Here is an 18733-nt window from a genome sequence, read left to right on the forward strand (position 1 = left end):
TCTTGTGCCAACCCCTGCCTTGGGCAGGGCCACCTTCCCCCAGAGCAGGTTGCTCAGGGCCCATCCGCTGTTGATTTAAGGCTGTTCTCCCCTTCCAGGCGTGTCAGGAGTGAAGGCAGCTCGCCTGGAGGAGGCCCTGACGGTGAAGCACTGTGCCCTGTCCCTGGTGGGGGAGCCCATCATGTACCCACAGATCAACCGCTTCGTGAGGCTGCTGCACCAGCACGGCATCTCCACCTTCCTGGTCACCAACGCTCAGTTCCCCGAGGAGATCAGGTAAGAGCTGCAGGAAATCCCTGCTAAACTTCCTGCTGAAACACTGGAGTGCTGCCCTGTGTCCTAATCTGGAACATTGGAGTGCTGACCTGTGTCCTTATCCCCTTTAGTGGCCCCTCGGACTCAGCTCTGCAAAAGCACCAGTGATGAAGAAGCCCCCTCAGGGTCTGTTTGATTTTAACCTCAGTCTCCCCATGCTCTTTCTCATCCCTTTCCCTCAGTTTGATTTTCTTTTCTGTACCTGCTAACCAAACCATGATGACTTCTGGAAGTGGAGAGGATGGAACGTGGCACCTGTGAAGGTGTGGCAGGAGGGGAGCAGTGGGTGAGCTGTGCTTTGTGCCCGGGGCAGGGATAACTGGAGTCCCTCTGTCAGCCAGAGCAGGGCACTGAGCTCAGGCATTGCCTTGTGGGGCTGATGTTTGTTCTGACTCTGGAGCAGCAGCTGTGAAGGCTCAGCCCAAAGCTCTGTCTGGCCCAGCACCTCCAGCAGGACGAGGAGAGGTGACAAGCACATGTTCATCAGCAAAGCGGGCTCCGTTCAACCTCCCTCAGAGGGACTTGAGTGAAATCTTCCAAACAGTTTAATGAACTCTTTCAGAGTCTTTACAAAGGTAAAGAATCCCTTTTTCTGATGTTTTGGAGCATCAGGCTGCTGTTACCAAAGTGTAGCAAGGAAGGGCAGCACGTGGGGAAATGCAGCTCCAGGGAGGCTGGAGGCTCCTCAGAGTCCCAGCAGCTCAGAACAGCAGCAAGTCCAGCCCTGGAGCCGTGGGAGCTGTGTGCAGGGTGGCCTTGCTGTGTCACCCAGCCCATTCCAGCTCCCTCCTGTGCCAATGCTCCCGGGAGAGCTTCCTTTGCACTCCTTCTCGTGGTCTGAATCCGGCACTGAGGGGGGAGCGCAGGCAATTTGGGAGTGAGTAATTATACACCACAAAGGCATTCCAAAAGATTGAATAATTGTGTAATCAAGTTACTTTAAGTCATGTATTATGTGCCTGATAGATAGAAATTGCTCTTTCCTAAATATAGCAGTTTAAAAAGAGAGCACACACTCTATTTTGAAGCTGCACTTTTCGGATCTGCTGAATCTTTTTAAAAAGAAACAAAAAAGAAGGGGATAAAATGCTAGTCTTGCTGTCTTAAAAATTGCAGCTGATCTTTGGCTCATCAAAGCAGATGATCTGCTTAATATGGGAACTGAAGTAGGCACCCAGCTCACTTCTGTGCTGTCAGCAGAGGAGCTGTAGTCCAAAAGTTTGTCCCGAAATAGGCAGGGTGACCTCTGGTGCAAGAGAGCTGAGAGGGACATGGGACAAGGGCTGGAGGGACAGGACACAGGGAATGGCTTCCCAGTGCCAGAGGGCAGGGCTGGATGGGATATTGGGAAGGAATTGTTCCCTGGGAGGGTGGGCAGGCCCTGGCACAGGGTGCCCAGAGCAGCTGTGGCTGCCCCTGGATCCCTGGCAGTGTCCAAGGCCAGGCTGGACATTGGGGCTTGGAGCAGCCTGGGACAGTGGGAGGTGTCCCTGCCCATGGCAGGATGGGCTTTAAGGTCCCTCCCAACCCAACCCAGTCCAGCCCATTCAGGGAGAGGGCAGCGTGGCCTGGAGTGGTGCTGGATTCAGGACGGGGCTCCAGTGGGTGCCCCCTGTGCCTTCCTCTCCTCCTCCTCCTCTCTTTGGGCTGCAGCTTCACCTGCCCCAGGCTCACAAGGAACTGAGTGAGGTTTTACACCAGGGGAGCTCCTATTGAACCCTTACCTGGCTCCTGTCTCTGATCCGTGGCTGTGACCAACCCTCGTGTGTGGGTTTGCACTTATGATCAATAATAATAACGATAATGAGCAGATTATTAATGCCCATAAGCAAATGCTCATTTCTGATATTGCTGTTCCTGTCCCTTGTGGGCTCTGTCCTGCCTGGTGAAGCCACCTCAGGGCTGGTGGCCTGAAATCAATTTATTCATTGAGTGGCACGGCTCAGCTGAAGATTTCAGCTCAGGATTTCTGCCCAAGTCCATGTGTAAATGCCATGGATTTGGTGTCCTGCATTTCACCTGAGGTGTCTGAGCTAGCTCGGAAATTCACACCCCAAATCCATCCTTGTACCATCCAGCTGGATTTGCTGTTAGTTCTGCACTGGAGCTGTGTCCCAGGAGCACCAGTCTGTGTCCTTGTTCTCACTGCACCCATGGCTGCCCCTTCTCCTTGTTCCCCCTTGGCAGAACGTGCCCAGCTCCTCCTGGCTCGATTCCCAGCTGTGCAGAGCCCTGTGGACCATTCCCATTTGGAGCAATGTGGGGCTGAAATCCCTGCCTGGGACCAATTCTAATTCCTTCATTTCCCCCATGCTGACAGTGAGTCTGGCTCCTGCTTGTCCTTAGGCTTGAGAAGAGATGATTTTTCTCAGCCCTTCTTTTGACAAGCACCTGCTCCATCTTCACTGGGACCCCTTTTAATTAAGCAAAGACAGCACTGAGTAAAGAAAGAGTTTGGCTCAGTATTCCTTGAAACTGAGCACTTCAATCCACTTAGGCCCAGAACATTTGGTCATTTTGGAGTCTGTGGCTTTGGGCTGCCAGTCCAGACAAACTTGTTTACAAAACTGAGATTTTAACCTGAAATGTTCCGTTTGTTCTGGGTTATTTCATTTTGCTGTCTAAATACACACAGAGAGAACGTGCTCAGATGGTTGGCTGAGCGTCCACATTAAGTGGATTTTTCTGGACACAAAGCTCTGCTCAGTCTCATTCTGGCCAGTTCTCATCCCTCTGTCACCTTTGGGGTGGGCAGGGGTCAGTGTATTTTTAGGTGGCACTGTTTGGCAGCTGAACAATAGCTTCTGATTTCTTCTCATCTTCTCTAGAGAACCAAATGAAGCTGGGACTGGTGCCTGCTCATTACAGCCTTCCCACAAAACACTCCCAAAATGCTGTCCCCAAATGTTGAGGGCTCTGTGGTAAATTGGGATGTGGTTGTTCATGCTGCAGCCCCCACGAGGGGTGGCTGTGTGACCCTCACTGCCTCTGTCACTTCTGGCAGGGGCAAGGGTTTGTCTCCATCCTGGAAGTTTGTCCCCACCCCTGGAGGTGCCCAAGGAAGGCCTGGACGTGGCACTCAGTGCCCTGGGCTGGTGAAAAGGTGGGGATTGGGCACAGGCTGGGCTTGGCAACCTTGAAGGGCTTTTTCCAGCCTCAGTGATCCTGGGATTCTAAGGGAGCTCCTTTCTAGGTTGTTCCTAATCCCTTTGATCCTTCTGCTGATGGACTGTGGTGTTGCTGCTTCTCCTTCATTCCCCTGGCATTTATGGAAGGGATCAGACTCCACCCGGGCTCTTCCCACAGCACAGGAGGTTCAATCCCTTCAGAAGTTCCCAGTGTTGGGCTCCAGGTGCTGTGAGCAGCACATGTGACCAGAAAGGCTCTGCTCCAGGATTTCTGGGGAATAAGAGCCTTAGCAGTGGAAGGAGAACACGGTGCTGGTTTGTGTGTGTGTTTATTTTCTAAACAGCTTTGAGATCCCTTCAAAAATGTCATTGATGATCCAGCTGCAGGCCAGGGGAGTTCAGCAGGTCCAGCAGTAGGAACTGGTTGAATTAGGGCTGAATTTAGAGTCACAGAATCCCTGAGGTAGGAAAAGCCCTCCAGGATCGTCCAGTCCCAGCTGTGCCTGATGCCCACCTTGTCCCCAGCCCAGAGCTCTGAGTGCCACCTCCAGCCCTTCCTTGGGCACCTCCAGAGATGGGCACGCCAAACCTCCCTGGTCAGCCCCTGCCAAGGCCTGAGCACCCTTTCCATGAAGAAATTCCTCCCATTGTCCATTTCTGTTGAATGTTTTCCCATGGGCCAAATAGATGGTGGAGAAAGGGCAGAGCTCTGTGGATTGCAGAACCTCTCCATGCCTCACCTGAACCCCGTCCTTTGGGAAGCCTTTCCCGATGTGTGACAGCTCCACTGGAGTGAAATGTGTCCTGGTGCGTGAGGAATGACCATGGAATTGTCAGCCAAGGGCTGTGTGTGAGTTCTCAGCCCTGGGGGGTGTTTGTTGAGGCTGTAACACCTTGCTGTTGATGGTGGTCACTTGGCAGACATGAACCTCTGGGCTCTGGTGGTTTTCCCTGTGAATCCTGTCCAGCTCCTGGTGCTGCTGTTGTGGGAGAACACAAGGTCAAGCAGCAGATTCCTGAAAGCAGCAATTCCCTTTTCCCTTTGCAGGAGGCTGGAGCCTGTGACCCAGCTCTATGTCAGCGTGGATGCCAGCACCAAGGAGAGCCTGAGGAGGATTGACAGACCCCTCTTCAAGGACTTCTGGCAGAGGTTTCTGGACAGCTTAAAGGCCTTGGCTGAAAAGGTACGCACTGAAGAATGGACTTTTAAATGGCTTTTTTCTTCTTCTGCACTTTGCTGACTCACCACACCTTTCCTCTTCCTTCTCACCTTACCTGCTCCTACTTTCTGCAGAAGCAGAAGACTTGAGAGGCTTTTAGATGAACCATGGAGTGGGTTCTGGGCATGTTGGGAGTGTGTTCCCATGGTTTGGGCCTTCAGGTGTGGGAAGTGCAGCAGGTTTGAGCAGTTTTCCAGAGCAGGATGCGTCAGATGGGACAGCAAATGCTGTGAACATAAAGTGCTGTGAGATGAAGAGATGATCAAATAAGAGAAGATTTCCTAACAAAGGGGTTACGCTGAAAACAGGCTGCTGAAGGAAAGCTGGAAGTCCAGGGAAGAGTTGTAAATCCCCTGTGTCCCTTTGCTCTGGCTCTCAGAGGCTCCCTTGAAACGGTCATAAAGGACATTAAAGCTGGAGTTTGGTAGCCCTGCCACTCTCCTGCTCCAGAGAAATCTGCTTTTTTCTGGAAGATTGACCCAGCCCAGGGGATCTGAGCTCACAGCACGGGGGGCCTTTGCACTGTGTTGGACTCAGCTGAGTCCTGGGGGCCCTGGGGCGGTGGCAGCTCAGGCTCTGTGTGACAGGGGAGCTGTGCAGTAATTAATGAAGCACTCCTGGGCCCAGCAGCACGTGAGTGAGTAAGAACAGTGCCTCACAAGCATGTCTGCCTCTCTTGTTCCTGCTCTGATGGAAGCCAGGGCTGTGTTTACTGATCTGGCAGATGCTGACACGTTACCTGCTGGGATGAACAGCCAAGAGACACTGTTGCCTTTGAATAATGAGGTTTTGTTGGAATAATGAGTTTTTCTGCCTTCTCGGATGACAGTGTTGGACCATTCTCTGCCAAGGGAACTTAGATGAGTAGATCTGTGAGACTCAGAGGCATTGAGTGGCACTTGCTGCTGCAAAGGCAGCGGGCAGCGTGATCAGGTGCTTTGTGTGTGGAGGTACAGCTGCTCTTTTGCAGAACCTCAGGCCAAACTCTGAGGGTACTGAAATCGAGTGCAAACTAAATTCTCTGTGAGCAGGGGAATCTGTGGGAAGAAGGGGAGCTAAAATACTGAAGGCACAAAATTCTGAAAAAGCCTTTTGGGAAGTTGCTTTTGCCCATCATTCCTTTCCTGCTGCCTCTCTTGACCCTGGGTGTTCGTTACTGGGGGTTGTCAGAAGTTTCCTTGCAAACAGTTGAAGGTGAAAGTATTGGCAAGTCTGTCCGTACGGCTAAAAATACCCTGGTCAAGGTGAAGAGGAGAGGAGAAAGCAGCTCCACTAGCAGGTGCATTTTCTCCTCCAAGCAACTCCACTTTGAAGGGTCCTTGAAACACTGATAACACAAGAGCCAATTAATGGTTGTTCCAGTTGGTGAAACCCTGCTCTACCAGCCCTGCTCAGCTGCACGAGGCAGCATCACACAGGGGACATCAGGAACTCTTGGGGAAGCTGCTGTTTGTTGGTTTTTCCTCTTAATCCCAAAATCATTGAGGTCCTCAATGGAAAGTCCTTCCAGCCCATGGAGTCCACCCTGTACCCGATGCCCACCTTGTCCCCAGCCCAGGGTACTCAGTGCCATGTCCAGGCCTTCTTTGGGCACCTCCAAGGGATGGGGACTCCAAACCTCCCTGGGTAGCCCCTGCCAAGGCCTGAGCACCCTTTCCATGGGGAAATTTCCCCGATATCCAATCAGAATCTCCCCTGGCACAGCTTGAGGCCATTTCCCTTTGTCCCTGTTCCCTGGGAGCAGAGCCCGACCCCCCCGGCTGCCCCCTCCTGTCAGGGACTTGTGCAGAGCCACAAGGTCCCCCCTGAGCCTCCTTTGCTCCAGCCTGAGCCCCTTTCCCAGCTCCCTCAGCCGCTCCTGGGGCTCCAGCCCCTTCCCAGCTCCATTCCCTGCCCTGGACCCGCTCCAGCCCCTCAGGGTCTGTGTTGTCCCGAGGGGCCCAGGACTGACCCCGGATTGGAGGTGTGACCTCAGCGGTGCCAGCACAGGGGACACTCCCTGCACTGATCAAACACAGTGTTCTGGTAGCCAGAACCTCAGAGTGCTCCTGGGCAGCAGCACCTCTCCCTGCTCCCCTCCGAGCTGCCTGGCCCAGAGCTCCCAGGAGCTGTTCTGTGGGACTGTGGAATACGGGAGGTGGTGGCAGCTAAAGCAGCTGTGAGCTCCTGGGAGATACCAGCCCTCTTCCAGGCTGGGTGGGAATGCTGCTGCGTTGTCTTGGGAAGGTGATGTTAATTTATCCAGAAACAAACACAAGTCCCAGATTTTCGCAGTGCCTGACAAACCTTCCAGACTGATTCAGTCCTTCCAGGCCGAGAGGAGCTGGCTCTGCAGCTCATCTGAGTCACTGCTGAGCAGCCATGGGCAGCTTTGGGCTGGGCACAGTGGAAAATGAAAGTGGGCAAAGGGAGTTTATAGGAACACGAGTTGTACCTGCTGTGCCCACCCTTGTGAGGTTTGGGAGGTGCTCGTCCTGCTCTCTACCTCCTCCCTGACTGGGGCTGCAGGGGTGGGTGGTGGCAAAGTAATCCTCTGGTTTGGTAATCTAGATTGAGAAGTGGGAGAGAAGAAGAGGAAAGGAGATGGATTTAAGTGAGAAAGGAGAGGGGATATTTGTCTTGGCTGTTTCCTTTCCTCCAGCCAAAGCCCAGGTCTTGTTAAATATGGGAGAGCCCAGGCAAAGATGGCCTTCAAACCTCTTGCCTCAGTGAGGTGGTTATAGAACCTCAGAATCCTGGAATGGTTTGGGTGGGAAGGGCCCTTAAACTCACCCCATTCCAACCTCCAGGGGCCCCTTCCACCAGCCCAGGTTGCTCCTGGCCCCATCAAGCCCGGCCTTGGCCCAGTCATGTTGATAATGGATTTCATGCTTTTAACTGAACTTCTGCACAAAGTTCTTGAGCCTCAGTAAAGGGGTGAATTTAAAACAAATTTTTCCCAGGATGATCTGACAGCCTCATCCAGCATGTTGGGGATTAGTTGCTACATCCATTTTCAAAGGAAGCCCAGGAATAAAAGATAAAAAGCTTTTGTGCTATTTCTCTCTGCAGCAAACAACATGACCCCCCCCCTTTGTCCACTGCTACTTGGAGCAAGTTTGATCCTTCCTAGAGCTGTTCTCATTGAAATCATCTTCATGTTAAATTTTCTGTGCTGAGAAGCACTTCTTGAGAGAGGAGCTTATATTAAACAGCAGGTGGACTCCAAAGGCTCCCTTTGTTCTTGTCCTGAGTCCTCTACCCCTGAAATTAAATGGAGAGGGAAAAGAAAAACATCAACACGTGAAATTCAGACTGTTCCCTTCCCAAACACCACGTTTGAGTTTTGGAGCCTCATCCTCTGACAGCCTTGAGTTTGTGAGAGTGATTGAGAGGTGACTTGGCTTGATAGACAAGTGCTTGGAGCAGGCACTGAGGGTGTGAATCCTTATCTCATCATCAGGATGAGAAATCTCTGCTGAAAGATGTTTCTTCCAGCCATTGCTGCTTCCTAATCCATATCTGAATGAGGAATGGGTTCCAAACTAGTGATGAGGGTCCAGCTCAGGAGGGAAGGGGGAGATTTTCCATCCCTGGAGGTTTTAGAATCAAGTTGATGCTTTTTTTCCAAAATACCTTTAACCAGATGTGCTGAGCAGGAAAACAACCCATGATCTGTGAGCTGTCATTCCCCCCCAGTCAGATGTGGGATCCGCTGGTGTTTGGTTTGGGCTCTGTTCCCTCAGGGTGACTGGACCATGTTCTGCAGGCTGAGGAACTCTGGAAACTTGTCCTGGTCATTGTTCATAAATCACCAAGTGTTTTCCCAAGCAATAGGAATATTGGCTGGGGCAAATGGGAATCTCCTGCTGAGCTGCTGAGAAATGGATGGGGATGCAGTGACCCAGGTGACAAAGTGCTTGTGGATTTCTACCCAAACTCTGGGAACAGCTGGAGAAAAGATGGTGATGGGACGGAGCAGCTCGTGTCCTATTCATGGTTCACATCCCTTGGCTGCAGCTCTGAGGGGGCTTTTTGCCTTCACAGAATCCCAGGCTGGGCCAGGCTGGAGGGGACCCCAGAGGGTCCCTGGTGCCACCTCCCTGCTCAGGCAGGGCCATCCCAGAGCACAGGGCACAGGATTGTGCCCAGAGGGCTCTGCAAAATCCCCGCTGAGGGAGACTCCAGCCCCTCCCTGGGCAGCCTGTTCAGGGCTGGGCCCTGCCCAGGGCAGCAGTTCTGCCTCCTGTGCAGGGCAATTGCTGGGCTCAGGCCCTGCCCGTGGCTCTGGTGCCACTGCCGGGCCCCGGAGCAGAGCCTGGGCCCTGCCCTGAGCCCTCCCTGCAGCCAGGGACACCCAGGGCTGAGGGCCCCTCTCAGCTGGGGCTCCTCTCGAGCCTGAGCAGCCCCAGCTCCCTCAGCCTGTCCTGGGCACGGAGATGCTCCAGGCTCTCCTCATCCTCACAGCCGGCGCTGGCCCTGCTCCAGGAGCTCCCTGTCCCTGCTGTGCTGAGGAGCCAGAGCTGGACACAGCTCCAGAGGTGCCTCTGGGGCTGGGCAGAGGGGCAGGATCTCTCCCTGACCCTCTGGGAATGCTCTTACCTGGGGAGAGTAAAACAGCTCTTGAGCAAGTGGCTGCTGGTCCATGGGTGTCCATGGGCTCGGTGAGCTCTGGGCTGAAGGTCCCTGCTGTCACTGGGGCTTTGAGGAACATCTTCCAGCCCTGGCGTGGTGTCACCTCCTCTGTCTGTACCTCCTTGACTCCCTCATGATGACTCCTGTCCCATCAGGGGCTGGCCTGGCAGGATTTGCTGTGCTGCCACAGCCAGGCTGGCAGTGCTGAGCTGCTGGGACCTGCAGGGGCCAGGTGCCAACGTTCCCTCCAACAGACTGGAGCCGTGCACAGAGCAGGAATGAGCCCTGCAGGCTGGTGGGATGGTGTGGCACTGCGGGAACTGGTGATGGAGCAGAACCTTGTCCTTGCTGTCCTTGCAGCAGGGTCACAAAGCAAAGGAAGCAGCTCACTGGCACTGCCAGGAGCTCAGACTGTGCCTTTGGGCACCACACACCACATGTGCTGCAGATCTGGGATCTAACCTTGCCCTCACTCTTTTTCTGCCTCAAGGGGATTAGGAATTCCTGGAGAACCGAGGTCAGGGCTCGCTGGGAGAGGTGGAGCAGATGCCTGGGGTTTTTTCCTTTATTAAAAAAAGATCAGAAGGGGAATAGTTCCCTCTGCCTGTGCTAGGATATCACACCCTGGCAGTGCCTGGGTTCCATGGCTGGATATTCCTTGCTGGCAGCTGCTAGGAATGGTTTATCCAGGGGAAGACACGGGGTAGAGCAACATCTCCCATTGCTGTCTCCAGCTCTGTGTTTTCACACTGCTCACAGGTAGTTCCTGTTACATTCCTGGGTGATGAAGAGACCGGTTTGATATTTAAACATTCCCAGCCTTGCATCTGCTGCTATTTACCTGAGTCTCTTTGTTTTTCCCAACATTACCCTGTCTTCCAAGGTACCCTTGTCTTTGTGTGATTACAAACAGCATAAATACATTGAATTACATCCTCAGCAGGTTTTAGTGCTGATTATTATGTAATATATGACAGGAACAATTGTTTTTATGAAGAGACACATTTGATTTGCAGGGAGATGATTTATGTGGCTCCTGGGGGAGGGGAGCCATGCCTGAGGATTCTGAGCTGAGGGATTTTTTAAGGAGAATTTAAATGTAAAATCTGTAGCAGATGTTAGAATCAGTAATCAATTTTGCCACTATAAATTTAGAAGAATTTGACTCTTCTGCACAGTAAATGCTCTCACCGTCTGTGTGCTTGTTTTAATGGGATTGCTAATGAGACTCGTGGTGGAAGCCTTTGGCAATGCAGCCTGAGGAGTATGACACAGGTATGATGTTAATATGGAGTTATTGTCTCTGAAATCCATCCTGTCCTTTCAGTGTCCTCACAGCAATCCAAACCAGGCTCCAGCAAGACGCTTGGCTGCTGAGGGAATGAAACCTCATTTCTCTGTCTGTGCCAGTCCCTCCTGCTTTGCTTGCAGGCAAGGAAAGGGGGAAATGTTCATAGCACAGCTCCAAGCAGAGGGATGTGTAATCCCAGCTGCTGCTGTCCTGTGTGTCTTGGGAAGGCAGGGAGTGAGGCTGCAGAAAGGGAGGGGAAGGGTCTGAGGGCACCCAGCAAGCCCGAGGCACAGGGAGAGGGTGCAATCCCTGTTCTCTCAGCCCATGATCCCAGCTGCAGCCCCTGCTCTCACTCCTGCCTTGGGCTGTTTGCTGCTGGCTGTGGCTGCAGAGGGTGCCCAGTGCCACCTCGGGGTTGGGACAGGGCACCCCTGCCCCTTCCCATGGCTTGGGACATGGGAGTAACAGGGCCCTTCTCTTCCTGCCCTCCCAGCTGCACCCATCCCTTCCCTCCTCAGCCAGCAGGCATTGTCCAGCGTGCCTGGCTTTGCTGCTGCTGAACGTTCAGGGAGCATTTGCAGTTCTTAGCTTCTGTTAAACAGAATCTCTCCTTTGCCTTGAGCTCTTCTAGAAGCTGCCTGAGAGATGCCAGCTCTGGCTTTTAGGGAGCTTGGTTCAAACCAGTCTCTGTTCCCCCTGCCAGGTTATTTGTTACCCGACCACCAGCCAAGGGCTGTTCCCTTTCCTGGGCCTGGCTCAGCGAGCCAGAACTCCCAGCTGCCCCAGCAGCCTCCGTGGCCTTGGGGACATTTGGTCACATTGTCAGTCTCTGGTTGTGAACTGGAGCCGTTTCCATGTACAGGCACCCTGAGGAGGCAGAGCCTGTGTGTGCTTTTATGGGAACTCTCCAGAAGGAAAGAACAACCCTAAAATTCTGCTTGTGGCAACAAAGGAAACCTGGGGCTGCACTTTGCTTTAAACCAAGGTTTTATTTCAGCCCATAAAGCTGAGCTGACAGGGCCGAGTGGCACAAAAGGGGCTGTGCAGGGCAGTGCACAATATTCCAGTTGCTGAGTGCATTAACTCCGGATTTCTCTCCTCACTGACCCATTACTGGCAGCTCTCACACGAGGAGTCGGGTGAGGAGCATTCGCAGGGTCCGTCAGATCCGTTCATCTGGATCCTTGCATTTGACATTTCAGGAAAGACGAGCTGAGACAGCACCTGCAGGAGGGATGTGTTTGCTCGTGTGGGATGGGGACACAGGCACTGCCAGCAGGGAAAGGGACGTTCTGGGACGCGGGGATGGTGGGAACGTACTCCTGCCTTTGGGAAAGGCAAATCAGGAAGATGTTGCTTTGGGGCGGGGTGAAATCCTTTCCTGAAGGGTGGTTATGGTGGGCTGTGGGCAGGGGGGCAAGGCTGGAATGCTGGGTCCTGGCATGCACTGGCACAGGGACACCTGGACATATGGACACAGGGACACCTGGACACCTGAACATATGGACAGGGACACAGGGACACCTGGACATATGGACACAGGGACACCTGGACACTTGGACACATGGATGGGGTGCCCAGGGCTGTTCAGTGTCATGTCTCTGGTGGGGTGGGGTGGGCTTGGGGAGGTTCTCCTGCCCCAGGGTGAGACCCATGTGCTGGGCTCCAAGGGGACTGGCCCTGACATAGCTGGGTTGGGCCCTTAGGGCAGGATCCTGCAGCAGGAATGTGCAGCAGAGCTCAGGGACCGGCTGTGCCCTCAGTGCTCCTTGCTGATCTTCTCCCTCAGCTCCCAGTTCAGCTACTTTGGGTCACAGAGGCCCCAAACTTCCTCTGTCAGGGTGACTTTGGGCAATAAACAGGCTCTTGCCAAGGAGTGCTGCTTCCCTTGTTCCATGGGGCTGTGGGTGCCTTGGCCCTGTTCCTGCCCACCCTCACCAGTCCATGGGGAGCTGGGGCTGGGAGCTGGGTGTTGGTGGCTCTGGCCACGTGCTGCTGGCTGGAAGTGCTGGCTGTGACCTCCCAGACCACGTGGCCCATCCCTGGTTTCCATGGCTGCTCCAGTGACCCCTCTGGAGGTTGTTGACTTGCAGGTTGTGCATTTGGCAGCCAAGCCCTGTGTGTTCTCCTTGGATGAAGCTGCTGTTGGATTTGCAGTGGGAGAAATGCAGGAACTCCAGCACAGGAATTCAGTCACCTCTGAAGCTGCAAAGCTGCTGGGGCACCTTTCATTGAATTCCCAGAAATTCATATAATTCTGATTATAATGTGCTAATTCATAGAATTCACCAGGGAAGATGGGGACCTGTTGGAGCAGCTCCAGGGGAGGCCATGGAGATGCTCCAAGGGCTGGAGCCAGGCTGGGAGAGCTGGGGGTGCTCACCTGGAGAGGAGAAAGCTCCAGGGAGAGCTCAGAGCCCCTTGCAGAGCCTAAAGGGGGCTTTTAAAAGGAGGGAGAGGGACAGGACAGGAGGGACAAAATCTGTTTGGTGCAAGAACCAAATGAGATGCAGTGCAAACGATCTCTGTAAGTGCTTAGTGCTAAAGCCAGCTTAGTGTAAACCCAGCAGGTCTGGAGCGTTTGGAGGTGATGAGCCCTGGAACAGAGCTGATGATCCATAGTAAATACAAATACTAGAAAACAACTGCTTACAGAGCTGTACAAGTGTGTGTGTGCATCATTGCTTTTATGTCCTTCTGGCTCAGGGCTGGGATTTGCTTAGCAATCCTGGGGACTCTGGGTCTGCCTGGGCTCTCTGGGTCCAGCTGGCTGTGGAAGTAGCAGCATCTGGAGGCATTTCATGGACACATTCTCTAAAGGAGGGCTTTAATCGGAGGTGTTGGGATTTCAGGTGTCCCCTGGGCAGGCTCCTCAGGTGGAGTACACCTTGCACTGGGAATCCACACACACTCAGGAATTGAGTAAATCCTTGGCTGGGATTTTTTTTCATTCCCCTGCTCTGCTCCAGCACCTGCAGGAGTTCTCACAGCCGCAGCCCAAGCTCACGTATTTAACTGAACGGGCACTTTAAAGCCTGTAATGTTTGTTCTTTTAGAGCCCAACTCTTGAATTAAGGCTTTACAAGAGCACTGGGCTTGCAAGGATTGCTTAATCAATAAGAGAAATTTATGTCAGACTCCTTGTTTACATTGCTCCTTGTGAAGTGAACTGGGCAGGATTTTCAGCAGTCCTGGTGGGGCTTTCAGATCTATTTTTAGATGATTTGGACAAAACCCAGAAGAAAAATATAAATCATTTGCTTCACAGCCTGTAAGAGTGTTTTCTAACGAGGTAATTATGTTTTTATGGCAGCTTAATCTCTGCTTTCATCACTGGAAGTTGCATTGCTGGTTTGTTATTTCCCAGGATAACGAGTGTCACTTCATTCCCGTTAATACAGTCACCCCTTCCCAGGCCTTGGCTGGGCTCCTGTCTGTGCCACCCTCACAGGAACAGTTCCTTCCCAGTGTCCCATCCATCCCTGCCCTCTGGCAGTGGGAAGCCTTTCCCCCTGTCCTGGCACTCCAGGTCCTTGTCCAAAGTCCCTCTCCATCCTTCCTGTGGAATCCTTCAGGTGATGGGAGGTCACTCCAAAACTTTCCCTCCTCCAGGCTCATCCTGCAGTTACTCCCTCAATCCTTCAGTATTACAGGGTTGTTTAAAATGCAGTTTATTCTCCTTTCCTATATCCTCCATTGCTGAGCAAAGCAGGGATTTTGAGGAACAGTCTTTCAGAGCCCCGGGGGATCTCAGTGGGAAGTTGTTTTCCTGGCTGAGATTTCCAGCTACAGAGACCTGTGAGGAAGCATCCAAGCCTTTGGCTGGGTGTGTGAATAACTGGGATGGCTGAAAACTCCAGAGCAGCTGGCGGTGCCGTGGGGCAGGCTGGGCTCCGGCCCGGGGTCCGGAGGGACTCTGGGGATGTTCAGCCTTTGGCTGAGCTGGGGCTGGGTTTGAGCTGCTCTTTTCGAGCTGCTTTTCTCCCTCATTTCCTTTCAGCTCATGCAAATGCCACTCTCTGGCTTTTTCTTGACATTCCCCAGTCTGTGTGTTCACATACCGATGTGTTGTTGTCCGAGGCCAACTTCTTCTTGCCACAGAATCACTGAGGCTGGAAAAGCCTCCAAGGTCGAGTCCAGCCCTTCCCTCAGCAGTGCCAAGGCCACCACTGCCCGTGTCCCCAGGTGCCACATCCTCACATCTGTTCATGCTCATGTCTGGTCGGGTGTGGGAAGGAAGAGGCTTCAGAGGGGGAAGAGCTGAAGGCAAAATCTGGGACTTCCCACAGCCTCCTCTCCTCTCACATTCCCCAAAATGTCCCGGACACAGCTCCACAGTCACATCCTGGTGCTCCAGGACCTGATGGCTCAGGCATGGCTGCTTGGCCACGATGGGGGAGGCCTTGGTGGTCTTGGAGGGGCACCATGGCAAAGCTGTCACCTCACAGTGACAAACCTGTCACCTCAGGGTACAGTCAGACCCCGGCAGTGCAGGGAAGGCAGGAGCAGGAAAATACTGAAGAATAAACTACAGACAGGGAGGGGAGTTCCAAAGAAGGGGCTGGAGCGTGTCCAGGGAAGGGAACGGAGCTGGGGAAGGGGCTGGAGCCCTGGGCCTTGGAGGGCTTTTCCCCCTAACCCCTGCTCCGTGTCCCCATCCCTTGCAGGCGGGGCCTGTCCAGGGGCAGCAGAGGAGGAACCGTTCCCGTGGTCAGAGGGAAGGAGCCGGGATGCTCCGGAGCCGGCAGCTCCGAGGGAAGGGAGGATGGGCCGGGGCCAGAGCCAGGGCTGGCTGAGCTCCTGCCAGGAGGCAGAGCAGCAGCTGGAGCAGGACAGGGCCCTGTCCCTCGGGATGAGCCCGGCGGGTCCCTGCTGCCGCAGCCGCTGCTGCTCCCACCCAGGGACGGCGGCCGAGCCGAGGAGGTGCCGGTGCCGCCCGTCCCGGGAGCCTCACAGCAGCGTTCCCTGCCAGCTGCTGCTCTCCGTCGCCTGGAGGTCACGGGCACTTGGGCAGGAGCTCGCTGGAGCTTTCCTGCTGCTGGGAGGGGTTTGTGTTCCGCTCCCCGGCCCGGCTGCAGCCTGGCCCTGCCGTCCCTGGGGTGCAGGGCTGCGGGGCAGCACCCCAGGCTCCTGCTGGTGCTTCTCCTGCCTGTTTGGGGTTAAACATCCTCTCTTGCCCGCGAAAAGAACCGTCAGCAGCCTGGCTAACGGCGAGCTTGAAGTGGGTTTTGCTGCTGATTTGATAGGATCTGTTTTCGTGCTGTTCTATTTTAAGTCCCTGTGCATTGGGCTTCTTTTTCCCTGGGTGTAAATTTTACATGATTCCTTGAAACTGCACTGGAAATGTGGAAAAGAAAGAAATAATCACGGGAATGTTGTTGGTGCTGATTTCCATGGGTGTGTTAAAACCGAGTCCATGGAAAATGGATAAGGAGCAGCCACGGTTCTGGATTTACTTAAGAACAACAGTTTCAGCTCTCAAAACAAAGCTGTTGCTGTACTTTGTTTTATTTCTAGAGATTTTTCAATAATCTGATTAATTTCTGCTGAAGTGTGAAGCAATAAAGCAGATTACAAGCAAGTACAGGAAGAGTGAGTGTGGAGGGGAGAGAAATTTGGTGTTTTGTTCTCCTTAGTTTCCAGGCCTGATCCCTCATTCCTGTGCTTCACACATCAGCAGGGCTGTGCAGAGGCTGAGAGGCTTTTCTGGTGTGAAATTCCAGCTTGGGAATTAGTGCTGATGTGTTCATCTCACTGCAGGATTTTCTTGTTCTCTCCAGGCAGGATTTCAGAGCTGGGCACTCCAGAGGGTTTGGTGGGACAGCAGGGCACTGGTGTTGAGTGATAAAAAACCTGATGCAGACCAGAAGTCCAACTTTGCTGTTTTCCTAATTATTATTCAGGACAGTTTTCATCTTATCTTCAAGGCCTTGGAAGAACAAGGAATTTCATATGAAGATCAGGCTTGGCTTCTCACAATAATTATACTTCAGAGAGACAATTTTGGTTCTTATACATTTATATGAAAACTGAAAGAATTAGAAACTGCTTTAAAGGGACTGCCTTGGGCTCCAGGTTCAAGACAAGATGCAGGACCAGCCCCTCATCGTGTGGACATCACCTTGTAACTGTATTTTCCTCGATTCCCTAATTAGTTTTTTGCCTGATTCCCTCACAAGGACCCGGAATGGCTTTTGCATGGAAAAGTAGTGCCAGGTTTGTGTTTTGGTGTGGGGTTTATGTTTGTTTTTTTAATAAGTTTGGGGTTATTTTTTAGGAACATCCCAGTTTTTTTGGCATTAGCACTCAAATCATGGAATCATGGAATGGGTTGGGTTGGAAGGACCTTAAAGACCATTTCTTTCCACCTCCCAGCCAGGGGCAGAGGTGCCACCCACTCCATCAGCTTTGAGGGAACTTTTTAAATCTCAGCTGAGAAAAACTGAGCACTTCAGGAGATATTTTTGTGCTTAGGCATAGCTGAAAACACAAATCTTGGGTCATTTCTGAACCCTGCTTTAGATACCCATATTTGACATTTTTGTTATACCCACCTAACAGTTACAAATTATTTTCTGATGGTCTTACACAGTAATAAACTTGGCTTATCCAAATCCAAAGAAATCCTCACTTTTGGATGTGTAGTGTGACTGAAAACTCCAGGCTGACTCTCAGACTTAGAAATGCCTCAATTCCAGTTAAGCTCAGAGTTCACAGTAACTTTTGGGTCACTGCAGGCAGGAAAACACAGGGCCCAGGGATCCATCTCCGTGTTTTGAACCTTGAGAAACTCCAGCCTCGTGGAAAATCCACATCCCCAAGTACTTGAGAATGAGCGATTTGGTTTTGCTTTTCCCCACACCCAGACAGGAGGCAAAGAAGATCCTTGATATGGGGTTAAATGTTGGGCAGGGTCCAACGGGAGGGTGATGGTGGCTTTGTCCCCATCCTGGGGATGACGTGGGGACAGCTGGGAGATGCTGGGTGAAGCCCAGGGCTCTGGAGCTGAGCCTCAGGTGGAGCCTGGGGTTGAGCACTTGCTCCTCCAGCACTGAAACCCCTGCTCCGAGCTTTACTGGGCTTTCACAGCAGAGTTAATGCGTTAATTAGCCTATGCTAATGAGCACCTTTTTAGCACTGGAGACAAAGGCTGCACTCGCTCTCACCCGGGTATTAATAGCAGCTGCTGGAACAACGTTCCGTGTTTCCAGTGGGTTCCTACGCAGCAGAGCCTATTCAGGGCTTGTTTAAGGATCATGAGCCTCAAGAAGGGAGGCTGAAAACTTCTGTGCTCTGCGCTGAGTTCAGCTGGGAGGGGAAAAATCCCTCCTGTGCTGTGCCAGTGTGCTCAGCTGAGCCCTCCCCGGGCCTGCAGTGACTGTCACAGGAGGGTGGCACCTCTGATGATGGATGGGCCCGGTGCAGAGAGGAGCTCGCGTGGGGAGGGGAGGCTCCTGAAGAAGAATGGATCCATCTGCATCCTTCAAGGACACTGAGCCCTCCCTGATGATGCTCTAGAATGTGATGGGTCCTACAGACAGTCCAGAGGAGGCCACGGAGCTGCTCCAAGGGCTGGGGCACCTCTGCTCTGGAGCCAGGCTGGGAGAGCTGGGGGTGCTCACCTGGAGAGGAGAAGGCTCCAGGGAGAGCTCAGAGCCCCTTGCAGGGCCTAAAGGGGCTCCAGGAGAGCTGGAGAGGGACTGGGGACAAGGCATGGAGGGACAGGACACAGGGAATGGCTTCCCAGTGCCAGAGGGCAGGGCTGGATGGGATATTGGGAAGGAATTGTTCCCTGGGAGGGTGGGCAGGCCCTGGCACAGGGTGCCCAGAGCAGCTGGGGCTGCCCCTGGATCCCTGGCAGTGCCCAAGGCCAGGCTGGACCTTGGGGCTGGGAGCAGCCTGGGACAGTGGGAGGTGTCCCTGCCATGGCAGGGAGTGGAATGAGATGCACTTTAACATCCCCCCAGCCCAAACCATTCTGGGATTCTGTGATCTGGGAGCCTGGGAGCTCAGCAGAGCTGGATTTGGGAGAGGCAGGGGTGGTCTCCAGCCCTCCTTCCTCCCTGGGCTGAACTGGAAGGCTTTGGAAAGCTGTGGGATCTGAGGGGTGTTGGGATCTGAGATTTCCTTAGGCTGTGTTTTGGATCTTTCCTCCCTGGTGAGGT

General features: G+C 53.2%; 1 protein-coding gene across 5 annotated transcripts in view; it reads left to right on the forward strand.

The window, feature by feature from the left end:
- The window catches only part of TYW1B (tRNA-yW synthesizing protein 1 homolog B), an 87801-nt gene that overhangs the window by 48052 nt on the left and 21016 nt on the right, over nucleotides 1-18733 (forward strand). For all 5 annotated transcript variants that reach the window (XM_069033103.1, XM_069033106.1, XM_069033104.1 and 2 more), the window contains 2 exons: nucleotides 99-276; nucleotides 4492-4627. In XM_069033103.1, coding sequence (XP_068889204.1) covers nucleotides 99-276; nucleotides 4492-4627 — 314 coding nt within the window. The remainder of the gene's footprint in view (nucleotides 1-98; nucleotides 277-4491; nucleotides 4628-18733) is intronic.

Source organism: Aphelocoma coerulescens, chromosome 19 (assembly GCF_041296385.1).
Source record: "Aphelocoma coerulescens isolate FSJ_1873_10779 chromosome 19, UR_Acoe_1.0, whole genome shotgun sequence".
NCBI lineage: Eukaryota > Metazoa > Chordata > Aves > Passeriformes > Corvidae > Aphelocoma > Aphelocoma coerulescens.